At 18.5% G+C, this 27,301-nt stretch overlaps 1 protein-coding gene across 9 annotated transcripts in view; it reads right to left on the bottom strand.

Moving 5' to 3' along the window:
- LOC413372 (putative glutamate synthase [NADPH]) overlaps positions 1-26,053 on the bottom strand; it is a 47,187-nt gene extending 21,134 nt beyond the window's left edge. The window contains exons 1-14 of one of the 9 annotated variants that reach the window (XM_026439682.1): positions 25,901-26,053; positions 25,531-25,822; positions 21,803-21,967; positions 21,039-21,209; positions 20,539-20,669; positions 16,305-16,431; positions 10,645-10,773; positions 7,287-7,430; positions 6,974-7,062; positions 6,692-6,896; positions 6,409-6,569; positions 2,911-3,016; positions 1,762-1,884; positions 629-631 (exon numbers count right to left, since the gene is read on the bottom strand). In XM_026439682.1, coding sequence (XP_026295467.1) covers positions 629-631; positions 1,762-1,884; positions 2,911-3,016; positions 6,409-6,569; positions 6,692-6,896; positions 6,974-7,062; positions 7,287-7,430; positions 10,645-10,773; positions 16,305-16,431; positions 20,539-20,669; positions 21,039-21,158 — 1,338 coding nt within the window. In that variant the 5' untranslated portion in view covers positions 21,159-21,209; positions 21,803-21,967; positions 25,531-25,822; positions 25,901-26,053. Of the gene's footprint in view, positions 1-628; positions 632-1,761; positions 1,885-2,681; positions 2,782-2,910; positions 3,017-6,408; positions 6,596-6,691; positions 6,897-6,973; positions 7,063-7,286; positions 7,431-10,644; positions 10,774-16,304; positions 16,432-19,173; positions 19,344-20,538; positions 20,670-21,038; positions 21,210-21,378; positions 21,591-21,802; positions 21,968-25,530; positions 25,823-25,900 lie in introns of those variants that run through there. The other 8 variants (XM_026439683.1, XM_026439685.1, XM_026439684.1 and 5 more) reach the window with 8 other exon arrangements.
- Positions 26,054-27,301: the final 1,248 nt, after the last annotated feature.

The raw sequence follows: 27,301 nt of genomic DNA, 5'->3' as shown, positions 1-27,301 counted from the left end.
AATCACCGTTGGAGTTAACGGCATTAATTCAAGTAGTAACCGAGAGCGCAAAAGGTTAAGAATGAGATTAATGCATATTACTTACAAATTTATATATATATATGTATATATATATATATATATATATATATATATATAAACGAAATTCAATATAGTAATAATAATAATAATTTCTTATAATTATCTCAAAATCTAAAACTGAGCGATGATAGTTATATATATAGGAAAAAATTATGAATGTATAAAAATCTTGTTTTCTATAACATATTTATAAATCAAAATTATCAAAAAAATTTAATATCAGCTATGTTATTACAATCTTTAAAAAATTTTTTTCGATAGATTTGAAAAAAAAAACTTAAAAAAAAATAACAAATTTCTTTGATACCATTCAAATTACAATTACAATTTCAAACAAAATGTATTTTTACACAATTAAAAAAGATATTTAGATAATTTTATTTATTATTAAATAAACTACCTTGATATATAAAATTAGAATTACTTAGAAATTAAAATATTTTTATAAAAATTATTCATAAAATAAATATAAAATAACTATAGAAATATAAAATAACTAATAGAACATACAATACGATTATTAGAAGAATATGAAGAATATACTCACCATCTATATATAATATGAAGTATGATCACAGTATATAAAATTGTTTGCAAAAAAAATTTTTTTTATTAAATATTTTATAAATGAAAAGATGTAAATATAAATAAATATTTAAATATCAATTTGGCTGAGTTTAAGTTAATTTTAAGAAAAGATTAAAAAATAAATCTCAAAAAATTCAAGTCAATTGATACGAAATTTAGAAGAGAGATAAGAAAGGGAGGAATTTAAATTAGTTAATAAAATTTTAACTTCGAAAAATTATTCATTCAAATATTTTCTGAAATATTAATACAAAACTTTTATATATTGAATACTGTATATAGATGTAACTAATACAATGAATGCTGCTTATTCAAATGTTATTAATACAATCATTTTTGAATATTATCATTAATTATTGATAGAGATTAATAACTGTCATAATCAAAATGTCATAACTGATGACGTTTTGATATATATTTGATGTATTGACCTTAATATTTCTACAAGATGTCCTATACAAAATTTTGAAACCTGATATTGTTGATTTTCCGGTTTAATCTAAATCAAAATTATTCGAATGAGATTTGGTAACTTAAGTATATTTAATTCTAGATTTTTTGGACTATCAAAATAAAAATATAGCATGATATAGCGATAAAATAAAAATTATTATGAAATGAAAATAGAAAGTCAGTATAACTTTGATCATTATCCAATATGTTTTTGAATTATAAGATATATGAAATAGTTGAAAACAATAGCGAAGAATTATAGTATAGATATTATTTATATTTTTTTAATTGCTACAGTTTGCAATGTTGATTGCTGAAATTTTATATCTTATACAGAATCCTACATGTAGATGTAGAAGCTATATCAGTTATCTGATAATTCTTATAGTAAAAATAGTTATATTAATAATAAAATCTTAAAAATTATGATATTAATCACATTTACATATGAAGTATTCAATACACGATGCTGGAAGTTTTTTATTAATATTTCGAAAAATAATAATTAAATGAAATTTTATATTTGGGATTAAATTTTATATCAATCAATCATCGAAATTTTTCGAAACATTAGATTAAATTTCATATATTAATCAATATATCACTTAATAATCAGAAAAAAAGAAATAAAGAAAATACCTGATCTTTTAGCCATTTAGAATGTGGTCTACTTCTCGAAATTTGCAATTTCAATTCTACATCCTCTATGATCTTCTTTTCGTATGTATCAACCAATAGCATTCTACCAGGTTTCAAGCGACTCTATAAAATGAAATATAAATAATTATTGTTAAATCGTATACGTGATTTATTACATATTTCTAAAATTAAAATAGATTTAAATTTATTATTATAAATTATATAATAATGAATTTAAATAAATTTGTATAAATTTATTTTTTGAGTTAATTTTATATTCTAATAAAAATAATATATTAAAATAATAATATACTAAAATAATATATAAAAATAATTTCTATTAAAAATAATATATTCTAATATATTAAAAAAATATTAAAGAAAATTAATAAAATATAACTTAATTTTTTTTCATAAATTCAAGAATAATATATATATATATACATATATATATACATACATACATACATATATATATATATGTATATATATATAATATACATAATAAAAAAATAGCATTATATTAGATTTAATACAAGTCATTCATTTATAAAATCCTAAAGAATTATACTATATAATAAAAATATAATAAATTTTAAAACATAAATACTTGATTAACCATTTCAATATTTTAAATTAATAATATTTTAATGTGAGAACAAAATAATTAAATAAAATTAATTTATGTTATATAAATAAAAAAAACTATATAGAATATTATATATTACAAAATACAGACAGATGCGCATATATTTTACAATTTCTTGTGATCAGTTTTAAATCTATAAGATAAAATTTAAAAAGAAATGTAAAAGGAAATGTATAAATTAAAAAGAATAGAGAGCAAAGCGTACAAATAAGAACTCACCCAAAATAAAGAATTAGAAAAAGATATTACTTGCTTCATAAGAAAAAATTACCGTTTATAATATGCTTTAAGACACGAATTCGTTCCGATCACTGTATTTAACTTGCTAATTGTTCAGAAAAAGCTTTGCTCCTTGTGTGCATGCAGTATTCCTTCTAGAACTGAAATTCTGTATATCGAAAATAATATAGAGAAAAAGCATATGAATGGCTAATTATATATGAACTGTTGTTTCTTCAAGAACAATGAATGATTGATATCATGTATATTTTTTCATTTACCTTCAGAACTATGTTGCTGGATGGAGTATCATAAACACCCACTTCAGAAGCCATTACCATCATATTATCCTTAGTGACGTAGAAGCGCGATGGACGCAGGCCATTTCTGTCAAATAAAAATTTTATATTACTATTTCATTTTTGCATATTAGCATCAATTAAAACTGTCTTTTTAATATATTCTACATATTTTTTTTTCTATTTTTTTTTTGACTTTTTTATATAATTAACTTTCGATCGGGGGGATGCTTTGGGACAGCAATGTAATAGATAATATAAGCCAGCATAAACAATTTTTTTTCTTGTAAATATTATAAGAAAATTTTTATTTTAAAAAAATAATTCTATTTCAAAATATTATTTCAGTAATTGAAAACTATTAGATTTCAATATAACGTATTTGCTTTATATTCAGAATTATGAATATACTATTATATAAAAAATATGTATTATAAAAAAAATATGTATTAGAGTAATTATTGCTAGAATAATCATTCCTGATATTTTATATGAGATATTCTGCAAATATCATTATCATTATCATATCATTGACTATTCGACTAATATAACTACTAAGGCAAAATATGACTATTCTGCAAAGGCAATTGTATTAATTATATCTAGATAGATAGAATTTTTTATTAATATTTTGAAAATTAATAAAAATTCAAAATTAAAATTTTAGATTTAAAATCTATATTCTCTTTTTTTTTTTCTCTAAATTTTATTTAATATTATTGTATGCTTTTCGAAAAAATATTTAAATTATTTTTTTAATATTTTTGAAAATTGTAAATAAATTTTTATTTCTTAATTTTTCACATAATGTTTTTAAAAAATAAAAAACAAATGGATTATTATATTTTTCTATGAAATTAATTTTCTAAAAATTTAATTAAATGAAATTTTAATAAATAATTAAATCTTATTTTGTTACTTTAATTTACAAAATAATAAATTAGAAAGCCACTTTGCCTTAAAAAATAAAAAAATAAATTGTGTATTGCTCTGATATCGTTATTCTTCTATATCAGATATAGTACTATTGTATTGTTATTTTAATGAAATCTACGAAGAAATATTATTTATAAAAAAATTTAACTAACTTTTTTTTAGTAAATAATATATTTTTTTACAATATGCATTTTTATTTTATATTAAATGTTATTTATATTTATACAAAAAATATTATCAAATAATGGATCACAAGAAGTCGATGGATTATTTCTATCATGAAAGAGATAAAAAAATATCAAAAAGAATAGAAGGATGTATGCGATATGCACTTTTTAATTCCAAGAATAAAAAACTTTTGGTACTTTCAATTGAATTCTATCTATACATGCATGTCTTTGACAATGTATGCATTAATACGATATGATAGTTTATCTATTGTTTTTATAAATACATCGTAATGTTTAAAATATATATGCATATATATAACAAATAAATGAATAAAAAATTAAATGATAAAAATTCTTTATGGATTATAATTATAACGATAAATACCAAAAATGATAATATTTATTATAATTTTAATTATCTAATTATTAATTATCTAAACATTGTTTTATATTATTTTTGCATTCCGCAAATCCAAAGAAATACTCAAACTCGATATTAGAATCGAAATATTTTACATATATTTCGAAACATTATAATCGATAAAGAAATAAATTTTTGACTGTCTATTTGTTATATATTTTAGATTATTTGCTGCAATATATTTTAAAAAATAATAGATAAAAAATTGCGCCATGATGATATTATGCTAACATATTCAATATATTTCAATTATAACTAAAAGTTTTTTATTAATATTTCGAAAATTAATTTCGAATTATTCGAATTCAGAATTAAAATTTTATATTCAAAATTTTATTCTTCTTTCTCTCTCATTTTAAAATTTTAATTCGTTCGGTTAAAAAGCAACATTTAATTCAAATAGGATAAGACACAGATAGGACAATTTTGAATAATGGCATTAATATTAATTATACAAAAAATTTATATTAAAAAAAAACAAAACTAACACTGTATCAAAGCTGTGTTATTTTCATTAAATGAAAAAATTTTGCATAAAATTTTTTTTTATAAGATATAGAAACTTGTAACTAGTGCTAATAATGCTATAACAAATGAGTTTATAAGTATTTAACCGTAATATATTTTTTTTTTATTTATATAATGAAAAATAGTATTTTTATAAGATATATTTTTACCTTCAAATAATTCTCAATATAAGAATTTGATTATTTAATGGCTTTGCAATACGCATTAGTCTTTTTATGATATCTTCTCATCATATGATTTTATCATATACAAAAAAATCTAATTTAGAAATGTATGAATTAAATATATGAATTAAATTTATAAATTTTATATTTTTTATTTTTATATTGTGCAACAAAAAAAATATATTACATTTTTAATATTTTCTGGAAAGATATTTTTTAGATTTGTTCTTAAAATAAACGAACAGTAGTTGTTATAATATAAATATAATATATATAATAATATAATATATATAATAATATATATTATATATATATAATAATATAATATATATATAATATATATAAAAATATAATATAATATAATATAAATTTTCAGAAATTAATACGAAATTATAATAAATTTAATCTTTGGTATATATATACTAGAAAAAGATAGATAGTTACTTGTTTGTTATTCCAATGATAATTTTATATTTCATCTTTTACTATAAAATTATAATTTTCAGAATATATAATAAGTGAATTAATGACTACATTTAATGAATACATATTCATTCATAGAGAAATGCAAAATGAAAAAATAAAATATAAAATAATCCTTAAGTGATTAAAATTATAATGATCGAAAAGATCTATTATATCAATCAAATAATTTTGTTGTATTGTAAATAGTTGTTGCATTTCATGCACGTGCTACTATAGAGACACACACACACACACACACACACACACACACACACACAAATGAAATTTAATATAGTAATAATACTATTTTTTATTTTTATTTAAATATTTCGAAAATTAAAGTCGATCACTGATTTATGAAAAAAGATTATTTAGAATCTTGTCCCCTGTATATTTAAAAATTATCAAAATTGGAGAGATAATTGTACGTTTTACTTATCAAAATCTATAAAAAGATAAAGAATATAAAATTTTTTTTTATATTCCATACATTTTCATAGACAAGAGTTTCTCATAAATATTTCAAATTTATTACAAAGAAAAAGAAAAAAATAATTCTTATTAATAACACTTTATGTATATTTTATCTATGAAATATTATAGCAATATATCATTCGCTTTTTCTTATTTAATACATAAAGTTTTCTGTAAAGTTTATGACACACACACATACATACATGTACAAATTTTATCGAGATATTACATAAATAAAATTAAGAAAAACTACACGAGAAAGAAATGGAAAATAAAAATTGTAATTAAATAAAATGAAAATTAAATACATATTAAATTCTACCTATCTAAAATAGCACCAACATAGCGTCCATCCGTAAAAGTTAAAAGAGCAGGACCATCCCAAGGTTCCATCGCACATGCAGCCCAATGATAAAAATCTCGTTTCTCTGTTGCCATTGTTAAGTCGTTTTGCCATGCTTCTGGTACCATTGTCATTACTGCCTAAATATATATTTTCTTCAGATTTCCTTCAATCGTCGTAAATAAATGAAAAAGCGAATCAAAACTACATATATAATATCATACAATTTCACAATTTTGTATTATATATATGTTTCACGTACCTCTGGCAAAGATCGTTGACCCACCATTACCAAAAATTCTAAAACACAATCAACGGCTCCCGAATCCGAGAGATTCGGCTCTACTACAGGATAAAGCTGTTTCAATTGTTCCCCAAAAACTTTACTACTCATCACTCCTTCACGGGCTTTCATTAGATTCACGTTACCTCTTAAAGTATTAATTTCACCATTATGCGCTAATAATCTATAAACATCGAATTGTATGAATATCATGTGTATGCATATGTATATTGCAATTTGTGATTATTAAACATTGCTTACCGAAGAGGATGCGCTCTTTCCCAGCTAGGAAATGTATTTGTGGAGAATCTTGTATGAACTAATGCCAAATAGGTTTCAAAATTTGGAGACTATAATAAATATAAATAAAATATTATTTGTATAGATTTTATATATATATATATATATATATATGTATAGTCTAACTATAAATATAGAGATCATAAATAATTGTTACATATATTAATCAACTGTATTCAGTGTTAAAATAATATTTATAATTTTTTTTTAATTAGATTTATTTTACGATCTAATAATAATTGTAAGCAAACTATATTATTATATTATTATATACCTTCAAATCTAGAAAATAAAGCCATAATTGATCCGCCGTCAATTGTCCTTTGTAAACTATTGTTCGTATAGAAAGTGAGCATATATAATATCTAATTCCTAATTGTGGTATAGAATGGGACGATCTTTTCCTCAAAATAAAAACCTGTAGTGGAAATCTAAGTTAGGATTAGAATTCGACAAATTAATATTATAAATTTAAATGAAAAATTAAAATATTAAAATATGACATAATTATTTTTATTTTATTTTTTTATTTATCGAGGTATTATATATTAAAACTTATTTTTTTTGTATTTCTTTAAAGTTATCAATTTTGATAACTTGACTATTGTTCAATAGTCATTTTGCATTTATATATATTAATACAATATAATTTTATTAATATTCTGGTTATTATCAGATTAAAATTGAACTATATATAAAAAGTAAGAATACTAAAGAGTTCGACTTAATCTTAAAATAAAAATAGAAGACAATTTATTGGATATATGAGCACAAATAATTATTATAAGTTTTATAAAAAAAAAAAACTCAAATAAAAATCTAAAAAATAAAAAATTCAAAGAACAATTAATATGCATACTTTTATTGCAATATTATTTTTGCATTTTTATGAAAAGTTTTTTATTTAATATAAATTATTTATATCTTATAGAATTTCATAAATATTTCTGAAAAAATCTATCTAAAATCTATCTATTTAGAAAAAATATAGAAATGAATTAGAAAAATGTATTTAGAGAAAATATAAGAATGAATTTTAAATTAGTATTTTCCAAAAAATATTTTAAAGAAACATATGCATATTATCGCTATAGTTCATATAAATTCAATATTTTACTAAAAGTATGCAAGGATCAAAAATATTTCAGAATTCAAGAATATTACTATTTTTGATAATGTTGGAATTTTCAAAAAATTAAAAAATCCCAATAATTGAAAATTAACTTTTCAATTTTGATGAATTCAAATATATTGTATGTAAGATACTGAATGATGCAGCAAATGAAAAAATTCAAGTATTTTATATGATAATATATACTTGCAAATATGGCAATGATTATTCCCCTTTCTTCCCTTAAAAATAATAAAACCGAATGAAAATAGGTCAAAATAAAGAAAAAGAAAAATCGAGAAAATTAATTAAAATAAAAAGATATTGGTTGTGAACATTATCAATAAATTCAATTTTATAAAGTTTTTCTATCATATTTGCATGTACGATTACTATTGTTATTCTTTTTACAAATTTTTACATGAAAAGATTGAGTAATATTTTTCTATACAAATAAGCACTTCGATTTTAATTTTTAAAGATATTTACAAAAAATTTTTATAGATTTTATAGAAAAAATTATATGTTTAAAAATTATCATTCAGATGAATATATATGTTTGTGATATATAATTGTTTTTACAAATACATCACAGCGATTGGCATCCAGATGAATCGATTAAAAAATTATTTCTTCATGGACTTGAATATTTCAATCTATAAAAAATTTAGATTTTGCGAAAATTAAATTTTTTGAATCTGTAAAAAACGAAAATAAAATTCTTATACAACTGAAATTATAATAATCGAATGATTACAATGATAATTATAAAAAAATATAAATTTTAATATTAATATCAGCATATTTAGGATTTATTATTGAATATTATAATTGTAGTCAATTAAAGGATTATTTTATATTTTTCTTTCGAACTCTGCGAATTCTATTATATATATAAATTGAAATATTTCAAACCTATCAAAATCCATAAAAAAATAACTTTTTGATTGATTTATTTGTTTTATTTTTTAAATATCGACTATTATAATGTATTATTATTAATATATTATTTATTTTTATATTATATGTATCATATTATATAAATAGAAAATATGTAGCAGTCGTATGTAACGAAATTCTATATGAAAATAGCATTTTTTTTTTTGCAACATTTGGAAAATAAAGAATATATGAAAAAATTCAAAAATATATACTTACTAAATGTTAGTAAGTATACAAACTTAATAAATGTTAGTAATAGATATTTGTAAAAGCTTTTTATTTATCGTATATCGTATCTTAGCAATTACAATAAAAACAATTTATTTTTTGCATGAGCGACTCTCATAATGTAATAATAGTGGACAAATTGAAGTAAATGTATGTACATTTTAAAATACTAAATAATAGATGGATATAGTTAAATATTATCAGTTATTCAATATTCGATTACTATAATACAAATTATTATACTAATAATAGCATACAATATATTAGTAATATCTACATATAACTTTCAATTTATATAATATACTAAAAATTTTTATTAGTATCTCAGAAATTAATAAATATTCAAATTAAAGTTTTAAATCTGACAAGTAAGGTTACAAATATTGTAAAATTCATTTCTTTTGTCCTATTAAACTTCAAAATTTCTTAATAATTAGCAACTGAAGTTTTTCGAAATAACAGTTTCTTGCGAATAACTCGAAGATTAAATCCGATAGTTATGTCTAAAGGAAAAAGTTCAAAACTTCTTCACAATATATTTTAAATCAATTAAGATCGACGAAGAAGAAATTAATCGATACATTGATTGAAAAATTTAAAATATGTTTTTAAAAATCAGCATCAATTTTCAGTAAAAAAAGATTTTATAATTCTTTTAAATAAATATTCAATTTAATTTAAATATTAAAAAAAAATATTATAAATAAAAATATAAAAAAACTTGTTATTTTATATTAAAGATTTTTTAAATCTTTCATTTATCACAGAAATAAATGATTTTGAAATATTTCGAACGTTATTAGTATATTAGTTGCTGGAAGATGTAAACTAGCAGCAATTTAAAAAATAAAATAATCTTTAAACAACACAATAATTAAATTTATAACTATAAAATTTACAATCAAACCAAATTTATTTAAAAAACATCTATAATAAATTTGAATTAAAAATTTTGTTTCAGCGATATAAAATAGCGATATCAAATGTTATTCAAATATTTATATATATATATATATATATATATATATATATATATATATAAAATATATATAATACATAAATATATAAAATATATAAAATAATACAAAAAAAAATACAAAAAAATATTATTATTATATATTATTTATATAAATATAAATATTATATATCATTCAAAATAATAATGTTGATAACATATATATTTCAATGGCATGAAAATTAGTGAGATAGTTTATATTTTAAATACAAAAAATTTAATTTTATTTAAGATAAAAAATTTAACGTAAATTATCTAGTATCTAATATGAATATTGAACAATATAATTCAAATAATATCAGACATAGATAAAATATTATTCAAAAGAATACATACTTGTCGTTCAAGATTAATATTAATATCTTCATTACCAGCAACAAAGACTTGACGCATGTAAGGTTCACATTTTCGTGCTACTTGACCAATTCGTATATTGTCTGTTGGAACATCTCGCCAACAAATTACCTATAAAAATAATATTGTAAAAAAAAAAGATACAAAAATTATTATTTTATAATTATGTTATACTATACTATAAATATTAAATAAATACAAAAAATTCAGAATTTAAATATTATTTTTGTTTATTTAATTTTTACTTTTGATATGACTTAAAGAAAGTTTTTGTAAATATTTTTTTGAAATAAAAATGAACAGTGAATAAAAGCCAAATGTTTGAAAATCGAATATAAAAAAACAATATTAATACAATATTGAAATTTTTTTATCAAATAAAATTATCAATATTAGTTATAAAGATTTATTAAGTTAAATCAAATTTAATATAATTTAAATCGTATTTATCTATGTACTTAATAAATGATAATTTTTTTCATCTCAACTTTTGTAATAAATAAATAAATATAATTCAAATTATACTATTATATTCTGTTTATATAAATTATATTTTAATGATAATCTTAAAAATATATTGATAAAAATCTCATTAAAAAAATAAGAAATAGAAAAGTTCTATTATTATATTACTATTCGAGGCATAAATATTCGAGTTTAGATCAGATTAGCTTATTTGATCATTATCAACTTTAATTAAGATATATATATATATATATATATATATCAATAAATTATTCGCAAACAGTATTTAAGAGTTCAATCATTTGTTGCATATTATTCGCTATTTGTAAAAATATCCATATTATCGATAATATAGACTCGCTGCAGAAAGTAAGTTGACAAATTTAAATTTAAAAATTATAATATTTTGTTAAACTAAATTGAAAATGAAATTAAAAATTGAATGGATTAAATAATTAATCGATAATAAATATTTAAGTATTTCATATATTTAAGTTTATATTACATGAAATTCTTATTATTTATATAATAAGAATTATAATAAATAATTTATATAATCGTGTTCGGAAAATATGTTGACATAAAATAAATCATGTAAGAAATAAAATTTTAAATAAAAGAAAATATATGATACAGAACTTAATACGAAATTTGATATTTACAATTATTTTAAAAAACTTTTTGAATATGAATTTTTTTGATATATTTTCTATTAATTTATTAATTATATTTTGATAAATTCCAATTCATGTTTTTGATAATATTTTTGAAATAGCAATTTATTATTTTTCAATATTCTATTATATTCTTATAAAAATGATGTTATGAATGTTAGATAAAATAAAAATTTTATACTAATCTATTTTATACTAATCATCATAATATTAAAAGTAATATTATTTTCTTTGAAAAATTTAGTGCTAATTTTATCTATGTATTTAAAATTAATGTTTAATTATAATTAAAATAATTGGTTTCGAATATTTATTTTTTATTATTATTAATTAATTCTGTAAAATTCTGTTATAAAATATTCATAAATCCCTAATTTTGTCAATATTTTTCCTAAATTGCATATACTAATTCATTGATAAATAGATTACTAATAATAAAATTCTATATTTAACAGTTGAGATAAAATTTTTATCAATTAATTTTTATTTTAAAAATTTTTTCCATTTTTTTTTTACACAAAGTAAATTCATTATTTGAATATTAAAATTTGATTCATTATTAAATAAATTTTCGTAAAATCGGTTTTACTTATAAATTGTTTAGCAAATGTTAAATTATGTTTGTTAAATTACGAAAATATTTTTCTTAATAATCGATCTTAAAATTTTATTTTTATATATATATAATTTTATTATATTATTATATATAAATTTTATGTATACATAATTTTTTTTTTAAAACAGTAATATATCTCATTAAAATAAATCATATAATATGAAGATCAAATTGAATTGAAATTAAAAAAAAAATGTTTTAACAAGAATTTGATTTAAAAAAAGACATAAAATAGTAAATTTCAGTAATAGAGATGATTTTAAGATCAATTAAAAATTATTTTTTTAAATTAACCATTTCTTTTTTAATATACAATCAGTATCAGTATAAAAAAATAACTATTTATGTCGAAAAATTATTAACTTAAAAAATATTATAATTTGAATTTCATAAAATTTACTACATAAAAAATAAGGAATTTGTGATAATATTTTACTATATTATGTTTTTCTTATCTTTTATATATAAATTTTACAAACTTTAAAATATTAAGTTAAAATATTTTTTAAATCCATGATTTTTCCATTCATATAAGTAAATTTTTTTTAGAAAATATACAAATCTCTTAAAATATATTTTATTTAAAAAGAACTTAAAAGAACCTTACTTTATATAATTTGCATTTCTTTAATATGAAGATGATTCAAATCTTAATTTTTTTATGAAATAAAAATTTTATATCACTTCTGTGTATCATGCGGTCATTATGATTTCATAAATATCTATGAATGTTTCGATTTTAAAAAATTATTTTTTAAATGTTTTTCTAATTTTTTTACATATTTCGTAACGATATTAAAACATAACTTTTAAACATATGTTTTTTCATTAAATATTTGTAGTTTTTTTTTAATATTTTAACATTTTAACTTTACAAATTTTTAATATTTTAAAATATTATTTTTTAAAAACAAAGAAATATGAAATAATACAAAGAATATTAAAATATTAAAAAAATTAAAAATATATGATTTAAATATTAATCTTTTAAAAAATTTGATTAAAAATAATAATAAAATTTAATAATAATAAAAATATTTGTTAATTTATCTATATATACATATTTTATATACATTTTGATTCTAATAAATGAAAAATATTTTTTTTTTTTGGAAATAAAAAAAATCAGAAATAGAAAAATTTTAAGTAGATCAACATCCCGCGAATGTATTCTTAGAGTATTCTTCTCCTTTTTTATCACGCCAGCGAACAATACTTGAACAATTATCTGTCATGTTACCATTCAAACTGGTCTTTTTCATTTTATTTTATCTAATGAAAATTTTAATTGTTTCATAATTTAATAAGTAAGTTTTATTCCATATTTTTATATAATTTTTGTATTTGTTTGTAAGGCCGACTCTGAAAGTATTGATATATTAACAATTTGTAGATGCAAAATAAAAATATTAAAGTTTATTTAAATATTAAAATAAAATTTTCATTTTATAAAAATATTTATCACAATCATATAAATTAAAATTAAAAACACTAAAATAGAAACTTTTAATAAACTTATAAAAATTTGTTATCTAATTCGATTATCTTAATAACATATTTTAAGAAATTAACATTATAAAAATTGTTTGTCGATTAAGATTAATCAATTATTTTCTCTTTGATTTCTATTTCAAATCAGTATTTCAAATACATATTAAAATAGGTATCTAATTAAAATATTTATTATACATTTGTAAAATTAAATAAGTATTTGAAATAGTAATTTTATTTGATATAAATGTTATTTCAAATTAATCTTAAAAAAATTAAAATGTATTTTTATTTTTTATTTTAGATATTATTATTTAGAACTAACACAAACAAAAGAAAAAAAGAATAGCGATCTCTATGAAAATTTAAATATAGAATTTTTTCATTATAGAAATTATAGATTACAGTATGAATATAAAATAATTAAAAAACATGTATATCTTTTGTTGTTTTTTAAATGATCAAAGAGTTGAATTCTAATTTTATTATATTTGCTAGAATAAACTTTTTGATATATATATAATAACGAATAAAAACTTAATTCAATGCTTGTTTTATGAAAAATGCGATAATAATTATTCTAAAAATAAGATTAAGATAATTATAAAGCGAATTTAATAAATAAAATATAACATTTTTTTTTCTCTATTAATAATATACTATATATTAATAATTATAAAAATATAAAAAAAATAATAACTTTATGTAATATTTATAATTTTATATGTCTCATTGAAAGTTTAAAGAACAAATAATATTAAAAAAATAAATAATAATTAAATAAAAAATAGAAAAATAATTATTATTTGTTGACAATTGTAGAATATAATTTTATTTTAAAATCATTTCTTCAATTTTTCAAATTTGAATCATGAAATCATTCGAGAAAGAAAAAAAAAATTATTTTTTTTATATGATAAAAGAATTATTTCTACTTGAAATTACAAATAAATATATAATTGTGCTTTAATTTCGAAATAATATGTTACATAAAATTTTGCGATACATTTGATAAAAATGCAAGAACATTGAATACGAGCCCAAAAAATTATTAATAAGGAATAAACTAATGAATAGATCATTTATCATTTGTCAAAAAAATATTGATTTAAAAATTAAAAAACAAAAACCTGACAAAAATATATATATCTTTCTAATAAAAATATAACACGATCTATAAAGAGAATTTATTAATAGTTTTAAAGAATGGATTGTAAATGATTAGAAAGAAATGATATAATTCGTTAAAACAAAAGTAAATCGATCTAAATCGAATGAAAAGTACTGGTATTGAATTTCATCAATAGAAATAGATCAAATATCGAAAATAAAACGAATTATGAAATTTAAAAATAAATTTATTATGAAGTTAAGTTTTTTCACACAAAAATATTAGTCTTTTAATAAAAATTAGAAAAGCATAATATAATATTTTACAAAATAATTTACTAACAATTGTCAATTTCATCATATAACAAAAATTATAATAAAAATCGTTTTCTTGTAAATTGGAAATTCAAAAATACACAAAAGTAATACAGTAAAAATAGTAAAAAATTAGCTTCATAATCAAAATTTTTCGAATGAAACAACATAAAATTCTTAATATTAATCCAATTAAAAATTTAAAAATTTTTTTGGATTAATTATTATTAAAAAAAAGTAAATTCGATAATCTATCAATAAATTATAGATAATAAGATAATAAGAGATGAAAAAAATATAGAAATTATAAATAATTTAATATGTTCCGTAGATTATGAACATCGAAAAAAATGAATAACATTAATTAATAACAATAAAATACAATCAAAAGTTGATTTATATATAAAATAAGTAAAAAAGTAAAATTAATATTGCGTTATATTTTTTTTTTGAAAATATTTTGTATATTATTAATATATAAAATATTATTAATATAAACTAAAATTATATTTCATTTATTTAATTATAATAATCTAATTTTATAAAATATTTGAAATTGGAGCATTTTTTATAAAACAAACATTGAATATTTATACTTTTGCTTTTTATTTTTGTTTATACTTGTTTGATATATATATATATATATCAAACAAATATTATTTATTATTTGTTAATCAATTTAGTAAATAATATTTGCAATATATGCTGTTTGCAAGGGAATTATTACACGAATTTATCGAACATTAATGTTTTCTGTAAGTGAATTGTTTGTGAGCAGCTCGCTAATAATTGTAAAGTGATACAGCAAATGGATTTGATAAAAGATTTTTTCTATTAATAAAAATATACAATTTATAAGAATATTAATGTTATCATCATTTTTTACAATTATACAATATTTATTTTTTATCAAAAATTGTTTATAATGTAATGAATCAGAAAAATTATTGAAAAACAATAATATATCATACCCTCAAAGAGCATTCTTCAGCTAATTTTTCAAATGCAGCTTCAGCTTGTTGATGTGAATTTTTATCAAGAAACAGAATACCAGTAGCATAATGGCCAAATTCTGGTAATTCGATATTTTGTTGTTTGCTGAAAAATAAAAAGATTTGAGAAATACTTACAATAATAAATTTTTATATGATATGAAATATGCAACATATAAATTTTAGTCTTAATCATCAATATCAATAATTTTATACGATACATTCATTGCTGTACAATATTAGGTAAAAATAATATAAAGTAATAATATAAGATAATAATATAATATATATAGAAGAATATAATATATAAGAATAATATTTTTATGTCTGTTCATATTTATTATTACTGAGAAATTGGTCAGTCATGAAATTATTATTAAATTAAATTAAATTAAATTAAATTTGTTATTATTATTAAATTATTATTTTATTATTTCAATTTATCAATGAAATTGATATGAAATCACATTAATACAATTTTAGACACTTAAAATCATATGAAATCACGAAATCATTTAAATAATCAAAAATGCATTGTATTATATAGTATTCTCCATTCATAAAAAAATTTTTTAGAAAACTTTGATTTCTTTTGATATGTTTTAACATTTATAATGTGTCAAATATGAATATCTTCATTTACCATTATGATTGTTTCTAAAGCGATCTATGATGTTATGATAGACACCAATAAATAATAGATTTAAGACAATGATGGAAATATGCTGGAAATGATAGAATTATTTTCGGTCTTATATGAATCATTACTTGTTTACATTATAAGATTATTTTCTATATAATATCTATATATAGAGCGCTTTAATTCTTTCATGTATAATGTATAACTCGTACAATATACAAAAGAATATTTATATTATATTTTTTTATAATAAATGATTTAGAGAAAATTTTTATACTAACAAAAAAAATATGAAAGATTTTGACAATATTAACATAAATCATATATTGAAATTGAATAATTTAAATTTAATTTAATGTTTAAATTTATTTACTATGATATTCAAAATTATTATTAAAACAATTACAAATACAATTATATAAGTTGGAAAATTTTGCATATAAAATTATTAATGCTTAATAAATATAATTAAATATATAATTTACATTTTACGATTTTTTTTACGAATTTATAATACAATATAATAAATTTTGCTTTTTAATCAAAGATAAAATTCTGAATAATAAATTAATAAAAGTTATATAACATAAATTTAATGATTTCTTAAAATTCACAGTATTAATAATGATGAAAAAGCATAATAAAATATTATTATTAATACAATCTATAAATACTATTAACTAATTAATTTTATTATTAATAAAATTAATAATATATAAAAATTTTAATTTTTTCAAAATAAAAACAGAAAATGAAAAAAATTAATACCTATAATATAATAAAAATATAAAAATATATTTTATAAAAAAAGACAATTTAAATAATTATACATATAATTATAGATATATAGATATATAGATAGATATAAAAGAATATAGAAATGAAATATAAAATATTAATTAAACGCATGAAAATTAACGGACTTAAAAAGATTTATAAGAAATGGAAAATATAGTTTGAGAAATAAAATAATATTTAAAATAAAAATAAAGTAGTCTATTTGTTTAAAATATCAGAAAATAAATAGATAGATAATATTTAATATATAAAAAATAGTTGGCTAAAATAAAATAAATAGAACATTAATGTTTCTTTTAAAAACAAAAAATGAAAATGAAAAGATATCACATAATATAAATTTAAAGAAATTATTAATTTTGTGATGGTCTCAAAGATCATTTTTTATATATATTAGAATAAGAAAAGTTGACATGTAGAAATTTTAATAAATTGATAACATAATAATTATTTTTTTATAATTTAATCGTAAATCGTAAGTTCTTAGAAATAAAAGAAATGTTACGTATAAGAAAATCTAAATTTTTATTTATTGTAAATTGTATTAATATTGAATTGAATATATTTGTGTGTTATTTTTAAATCATCACTTGCAAAAAAATCAATTAAAATTCTTAATAAAAAGTCAGAGAAATATTAAATGGAGGTAATTATTAAATAAATTAATAAAAAATTTATTTGTTTATAAATATAATTAACAAAATTCAAGATTAAATATTCGAAGAAAAAAAATCTTTTATCATTTAAATTAAACAAAAATATTTTAATTTGTGCCATTTCTTAATGAACTAACAATCGAATAAAATGAATATTTTAATAATATTTTAAGAAAATATTTGTTTAGAAAACGAACAATTTAATTCGATAATATGAAATCAGTTAATATAATTTTACAATATAAAATTAATTTCATAATGAATATTATTCGAAATCACATAGAACATTGAAAAATTACATAAATTTTATAATCATTTTTTTTCTTTTGAGCGATCAGTGCTTTGATTATTATCAATCAAATATAGTTTTGTTTTGAAAATAAACAATTCGCTCATAAAAGGCAGTTATTTATCAGGTATACTTATTCGCTTTTATTCTAAAACGGAATGAAAGATTCAAGATGACAATAAATTGTTAAGTTGTAAAATGAACAACAATATTATTTTTCGAAAAAAGAATAGAATAATAAAATGTCATTGTAATCTATCATTACGATTTAGAGCTTATGTAAAGATTTATGGCTTTTTACTTTCATCAAGTAATCTTAATATTTTTCATTTTTCAAATTATACACTATGAAAAAATGAGGAAATCTGATTCTTCTTCTTTGATAATGATGCTTTTTTCATTTACCAATTTTATTATTTTTTTTTGTTTTATAAAGAAGAAATAAACATATGTATGTATACATACCGAATTATGTTTTGCCATAACTTTTCAAAATCAATTGAAAAAAATGATATGAAGTATAACTGTAAATCTTTCTTAGAAAATGATTTATCTTAAAATTCCATTATGGCACCAATTGTTCTATCCTTATTTCAGAACACATTTATTATTTCTCTTTTTCTCGGGAAAGTGAGCTAAAGATGTGAAGAAAAAAATAGAAGATGTATAATGTACCTATGTACCAATAATGTACATACATATAGTTTTGAAATTTTTAAAATAAGACATATAGAACCATAAAATAATCGTTGCTGAAATAATTAATCTTCAGAGAGAATAATAATAAAATATATATAAATTAAGATCTCTGAAATAATCATATTTCAAAAAAAAAAAATAGTAGTTTTAGAAATTCATAAATCAGATTGAGAATTAAATTTGACCTAAAAATTATATATATAATTTGAAAAATTTTTGCATTTATAAACAACACAATTTGTACAATATTCAATAAAATAAAGAATCAAAATTGCTATATCCTAACATAAATCTTATCAGTAAATGCGTTAATATTTGTAACACAATACATATATTATAATATGTAATATATATTACTGTTTCCGTGTAGAATTAAGTTATCTTCGGATTTTATAAATACATTAAGTACGAAGATATATTAATGATAAATACAAGATGAGTCATTTCAAATAATTCATAAATTATTTGATATATATAAAAAAAAAAAAAAAGAACAGAAAAATATTTCTTCACAATAAAAGTTTTATAAAATTCAAATTAAAATATCGTCTTTTTATTATAAATAACTTTTTATTATAAATATAATTATATTCTTTGTAATTTAATTTTATGTTTAATGAATAATAAGAAATTTTTATCATATGCATCAATTAATTGATTAAAAATTCACGATTTTACATAAAAATAAAGTTGATTTTTATATATTTTCTACATATTCATAAAATTGATAAATATCAAGTTATATTCTTCTTTTATACTATGAAATTTTTGTATGAAAAATTTTTTGTAATTTAATTTATAAATTATTTGAAATAATTACATTTTACAATTCATTATATATACATATATGATGTAATTGATACATATTATGTAATTTATAATATTATTTACTAATAATAATAAAAATAATATATATAATATTATTAATATTAATAATAAAGTTAATAAAAAGATAGACATACAATATTTATATAAAAAAATATAAACATAAAATGAGATAAGTTACAATTTCATCATCGATATGCATAAATTACAAAATTGCAAACAAACATTATTGAACAAGTACATTCTATTAATACATCACAGAATGATAAAGCAATAGAAAGTCCATGAATCGTGGTTATCTCTTACCGCAATTCATCGGCGTAATACTCATGTGGAATTGCACATAGAACACCGGCTCCATCACCAGTGTCGTTATCACAAGCACAGGCACCCCGATGGTTCATGCGCGCTGAAAGAACCTCCGCATCGCGAACAATCTACGATAAGAAAATGAGAAGCATGCATATTTCGAGTAAACGATAAATAGAAATCATGATCTTATATGCAATAATTAATAACTAGACATGAATTCGTATGAACACGGATGAAAGAAATTTATTTTTACTTATCACAAATTCATGTCTATTTAGTTAAATTAAATCAATTATAAATGTTATCGAATATAAAAAAAAATGTTTATTTAAATAATAGAAATAAAACAATCCTTTTAATAAAAGGATTCAATTCGTTGTTCAATTTGCCATCTCTTTCAATTTTCTTTTTTATTCATTTAAAATAAACAAGAAATAAAACTGTAATTATATTTAATCAAATATAATAAAAATTTATGACTATCACTATCTTACCTTATGTGATTTTTTTCCATCTATGGCAACAATAAATCCGACACCGCAAGCATCTTTTTCAAGAAGTGGATCATAGAGAGCTTGTTTTGGAGGAAAACTCCAAAATTTGGCTTCATTCATATTTTTAAAAATTTCGAATTAACTCGTAGAAATTTCACTTTCACTAAAACACTAAATAGAATAAAAAAATTTATAATATTGTCTGGAAAAAAAGAAAATAGAAATGATAAACTTTATTAGAAAAAAAAATATAAAAATAAAAAAAGAAATAATAATAAATAAATTTTGTTAGAAAAAAAATGATAAAAGTGTAATTGAATTGTTATGATCCTAATTTTACCAAAATGAGACCCGTAAAGTTACATACGTCGTCTAAGAAATACGAAAACTGAATGTACTTGGGCGCACACTCCTGCCCCATTGATTCATTACGTAAATTGTATGCGCGTAAAGTCTATTTAATCGTCTATTGCAAAAGATAAACTATGACCGTGAAGAGGGAAATTGCCGCGTTCAAAAAGTAAAAGAACCAGGTGCTGCGTAGATTGTTCGAAACATCCAAATTAAACAGAAAAGAGAATTTATTTGAAATTCGATTAATACTTTTTTTTATATAACTTATTTAAAAAATACTAACAAACTTTATATTTCAGATTCAAGTATAGAATAAAACTGAATACGTATGTTTGATCTTTTGCGTTGCTCCTCTTCTATACATACATAGATATATGTACATAGTATAGAATGCTTTAAGCACTACTTACATTTCTCTCTCTCCCTCTCATATGCGCACGTGCGCACACCATATACAATATTCAAGTTGAAATTTGATGTGTCGCGAATCCGATATGGTAAATTGTTGATATCATTGATCAGAGGTCACCTCTGTGGTCGAGTTCGAAGGCGTAGATTCTTATATACATATTCTTCTATCAAAGGTAATATAAAACTAGACCTTGTTATTGTACATATTATACCGAATTGATCGGTTGAGAATAAGAAATATCATTCTTTATAATATCACTATTAATAATATCAGTATTATAATCTAATAATTATCAGTATTACAATGCTTATAGTTACCATGATAAATTTTACCTAAGGAGAAAAAAACGTGTTCATTTATTAATAAATATTTTTTTAAATAGAAATCCTTGTAACATAATAGGCGAAAATTTACCTACTCTTTCATCAATATTCTTGATAAATTGTAGTAATCATGATTAAATATATGTAACACAAGATTTATTGAAATAAAAAAATCTATATTTTAGAAGATAAAAAAAATAAATATATTACATATATATACACGTACAAGTAATAACTATTAGATATATTGAAAAACTTTCAAAAGAAAAAAATTTCAATTTTTTTTCCATTAAAATTAAAAAAAATAAGAAAGCAAAAAATATATTTTCGATAGATTTTTGATAATTTTAAATATGTGTAAAAATGAATTAAAATAAAAATCATTAAATTATTAAATGTTCATGCGACACAAACTTAAAATATTTCTTGAAATTATTTTTAATAATTTCTCACATTTCACATTTAATAGCAGATTTACAACTTGCAAATAGTTGAACACGCTTACCCTTGATTTAAATTTTTTTATAACATTTATACTTTTTTCAAACAATTTATAAATATATTCTTTTTTTATTATTTGCAAATAATTGTTTATAAGTCCAATAATATTTGAAATTTTAAAGACTATGGACTAAATTCTTACTGTTATAATAGTTATCGAAAAATTTTTATTTTACTGTCGTTTCTTCAATTATATTATATTTCATTTTTTCTTTTTTCTTTTTTTTTTTAAATATTTTATTTTTTTCATTTTTCTGACATCTCATCATTATTTTGTCATTATTGTCAATATCATCGAAATTGGTGCCACATATCGCCTTTATTGTCATGTCGAAATATGAATAAAATAATGATTATTTTCTCCTTAAAGATTTTTTACGTATTGTTATTGAATTTCGAAACTTGTCTGCATTTGTATATAATCATATTGTACTGCATATAAATATTCTTTACTAATAAATATTTATTTCTTTTTCGATTCATGTTACTACCATACATTCTATTCGCTACATAAAAATTTTACTTTTGTCGGGTTTATCTTCTTTTTTTCTGTCTTCGTCACTTCTCTTTTCTTTTTTACTCTCTTCTCTTTTTCTCTCGTTTTCTTAATCCGCATCATACCATAATCACTATCATTTCATTCTTCTATTTTTTTCTTTTTTTTTATCTTTTTCTTCTTCTGTTTTTTTAGTACACTGCCTAAATAGGGATATTCTACATTTATGTTTCAACTAAATTTCAATATATTTATATTTTATTATCTGTTTTTCAAAATTTATATAAAATTTTTATATTTCGCATTTTCTATATGTATCTATCACGCACAATTTGTCTATTATAAATTTTTTTATTTCATCGAATTTCATCTAAATACATATATTAATATAAATATTAATATATTTATATTTTTTTAATTTTAAATATAATAAAATTAGAATTTGTTTGATACAATTTTACAATACATGTATCTCATTTTATAACATTATATACTTTTATAACTTATTTATTAATGCATTCTAAAATTTAAAAAAAATTTTTTAAATTTTCAAATATTTTGATTTTGAAAAATATATGAATATAAATTCATTATATGAAATTGCAAAAAAAATATAAATTTAATATTTAAAATGTAAAAAAAATTGAAAAAACACAAAATTTATTTTTATTCTATACAATTAAATATCAATATATATTATATTAATAATTAATCCAAATTTTATTCTTATATATATCCATGCGCGACACATCAAATTTCAATATTTGACAAATCAATAGTATTTTTTGTTTATTCGGCAATTTTATGAAATATATTTATAAATACGCATACAACGACGAATTTAGCTGATGTAAATATGTATTTAGATATTTGGCATTTTGCCAATGCATCAATAGAATCTCGAAAACTTTCAGTTTCCCTTAAAATATATTTTCTATTTTAATAACGCTAAAGTCATTGATAATATTACATTTTAATTTATATATTTTATATTTTTTACATTTTATTCGCTATATATTTTAAATTAAGTTTGTAAATTTTTTGTAAATAATTTAATTTGTAAATTTTTTTAATAAAATATCTCTATAACATCATTTATTCTTTTTTTAGATAAATATTAATTGTCCTATTTTGATACTCTTTATTTTATTTTCTCTTATTTTCTCTTGTATTTTATTTTTATCAAAGTTACATTATTTTTATATATAACATATTAAATTTTTATTTAAAATATATATATATTATATTTATTTTTACAATTTTAATTTAAAATAATTTGAGAGAGAGAGAGAGAGAGAGAGAGAGAGAGAGAGAGAGAGAGAAGAGAAAAGAAGAGAAGAAAAGAGAAAAAAAAGAAAACATTCTTTTCTCCATTATATATATTGGATATATTAAATATCATACTTATATCAAAAAGCATTATCTGAAACTTTTCTCTTAGGAAATTTTAATTTTAAAGATAATAATGTAAGAACAGAAAAATTTATTATCGTTATGAATGCACTAGAGATACATTAAAGAATATATATTTTCAGTATATATATATATATATATATATATATATATATATATATAACATGCAAGTGCGCGTATTATTTAATCTTATTTTTCAATCTCTTCTAAATATTCATTTATTCTCTTTTAAGAATATCAATTAAATTAAATTTTATGATTTATAATTTTTGAAAATATTTTAATTAATCATTCATAATTATTTTGCTTCACCATTTAATTTTTGCTAATCTAATTGTATATTAATTATTTTATAGATTTATAGATTATTATTTTAATGGAGAAAAGATTGAATAAAAAATATATAATTTTATATGAATAAAAAGAATTAGTATATCACTTCAAAATTTTGATAAATTATTATAACGAAAATTACATACTTTACACAATTATTATACTTTGAATTAGCACAGAATATTTTATGAATAATAAAAATTATAATGAATTTAACTTGAATGACAAATAAATATTGATTCCAATCAATTTTACATGATCCTTATACGATCAATCACTTATACATAACACATAATATGCGCACGCACACAATACACGTATAAACGACGTCAATTCTATATCTACGACGTTAACGATCGATAATTTATATATATCCCATTTAAGATATTATAAAATTATAAAATATTTCTATTACTTGTTTTACTAAAATAATGAAATATCTATAAATGAACACTTTATATTTTAAATCTTCTAAACTATATATCTCAAGCAAGTTTTATTCAATATTTTTTAGATTAATTAAATCAATTTCATTTTATTTATATACATATTATATATATATATATATATATATATATATATATATATATATATATCTAGTTCTAATTATAACATATATTTATGTAAAATTAAAATGGAAAAATAAGAGAAAAATTTTACCTATCAATTCGTATCAATAATTAATATACATGTGCTTAATCCGTAATGGTTAGTTTGCAAAACTGCAAATTATGTTGCCACATTCAATCAATGTTATATATCATATAATATTTGTTTGTTATATTTAATAATCTTTTCTTTGATTTTCTAACCAATTCCTGTATATTAATAATAATACACTGCCAGTAAATCAGCCAATATTTTATTCAAAGTTTATTCATTATTGAAACAATTCTCCAGTTACTGTTTTTAAGTATCCAACAATTGTATCAATGTAAAAAACCACTTGAAACTAAATAAATTTTTATTATTGTTTTAAATAATTCACTATTATGAGTATCACGTAATCAGGTAACAAGAAATCACTCACAATCCATTCAAATCGATTCTGAATTCAATTAGAAGTAGACATGACCATATTTTATGAATTGAGGAGAAAACGTTTCCTTCCACCTGACTGCGACTATGTCGCCTCTCTCGGCAAATTTTCAGTCAATATCAGCTAAATTATATGTGTATGTGCATGCGCTCTCTATCGTACGATTCTCTATAGTATAAGAAGTCGATATTCGCTTAAAACATTTTTGATTGGTTGTCTCATTGTACGTCTAAAAATCTAAAAATACTTTATTTTAATATAAAATAAATTTGATTTAATAAAATTTCATCATAAAATTCTTTACTCTTAATTTAGAGTTTCATCATTAAATTTTATTGAAAATGATTAGAAATTATTTACTTTCAATTTATGAACACGGTACAAGATATATTGAATTCTAGTTACTTTTTTTTTAAAAATACAAAATTATTAATATAACATACATTGATATATGATTACAATTCTTCATTTATATATGTATTTGATATATCTGTTTATTTATTTAATGATATTAAGTTGAATACATTTGTAAGAAAAGTAATTTTAAAATTATACATTTATCTATAACTTTTTTTTAAATATATGTTATAATAATTAAATCTTCTGAACAAACGAATGTCTCAAAAATAGATAAATTATTACAAATTATAATTATAAATTAATTTTCCTAATCTTTAATTATTATTTATTATTTTTCATTATATAATTATATAATTATATAATGAATCATTATATAATTAATTTTCCATTAAATTTATTTTTTATCTATTTATTATTTTCATTTATTTATTGTTACTTTCAAAATACTTTTATATACTTTTGATATTTTTCGAAATATCCATTTGATGTAATAAAAGAATATTTGCAGCTTTTTTAAAGATAGAGTTTTATTTCCATAATTATTTTCTTTAATTACATGTTATTTTTTTATCTAAAAATTATTTTATTATTTTTATGAAATTAGATATTATTAAAAAAAAATTTAATTTTGTCTAAAGTATAATTTTTTTTATTATTATAGATTGCAAATAATTTTTTTTCAATTGCATTACATATTTTTTACAATAATTAAAAAATAGGTGATTTATAGATATAATTGTTAATCTTTACAAACTGTAAACTGTGATAATGATTTGCAATAACACATATAGTTATAGCATATTCATTTTAAATCATTATTTTCTTAGAAAAAATATAGTGCAAATATATGTATGTATTATATATAATATATTATATATATACATATATATATATATATATATATATATATATATATATATATATATATATTATATTCGATATATAATCAAAAAGATATTTTATTTACTGCAAATTCTTCTTTGTAATTTTATCTATCTTCTATCAATTTAATTTTAATAATTTTTTAATACT

Source organism: Apis mellifera, linkage group LG3 (assembly GCF_003254395.2).
Source record: "Apis mellifera strain DH4 linkage group LG3, Amel_HAv3.1, whole genome shotgun sequence".
NCBI classification, from domain to species: domain Eukaryota; kingdom Metazoa; phylum Arthropoda; class Insecta; order Hymenoptera; family Apidae; genus Apis; species Apis mellifera.
The sequence above is the reverse complement of the archived record's forward strand: the minus strand, read 5'-3'. Positions and strand labels throughout refer to the sequence as shown.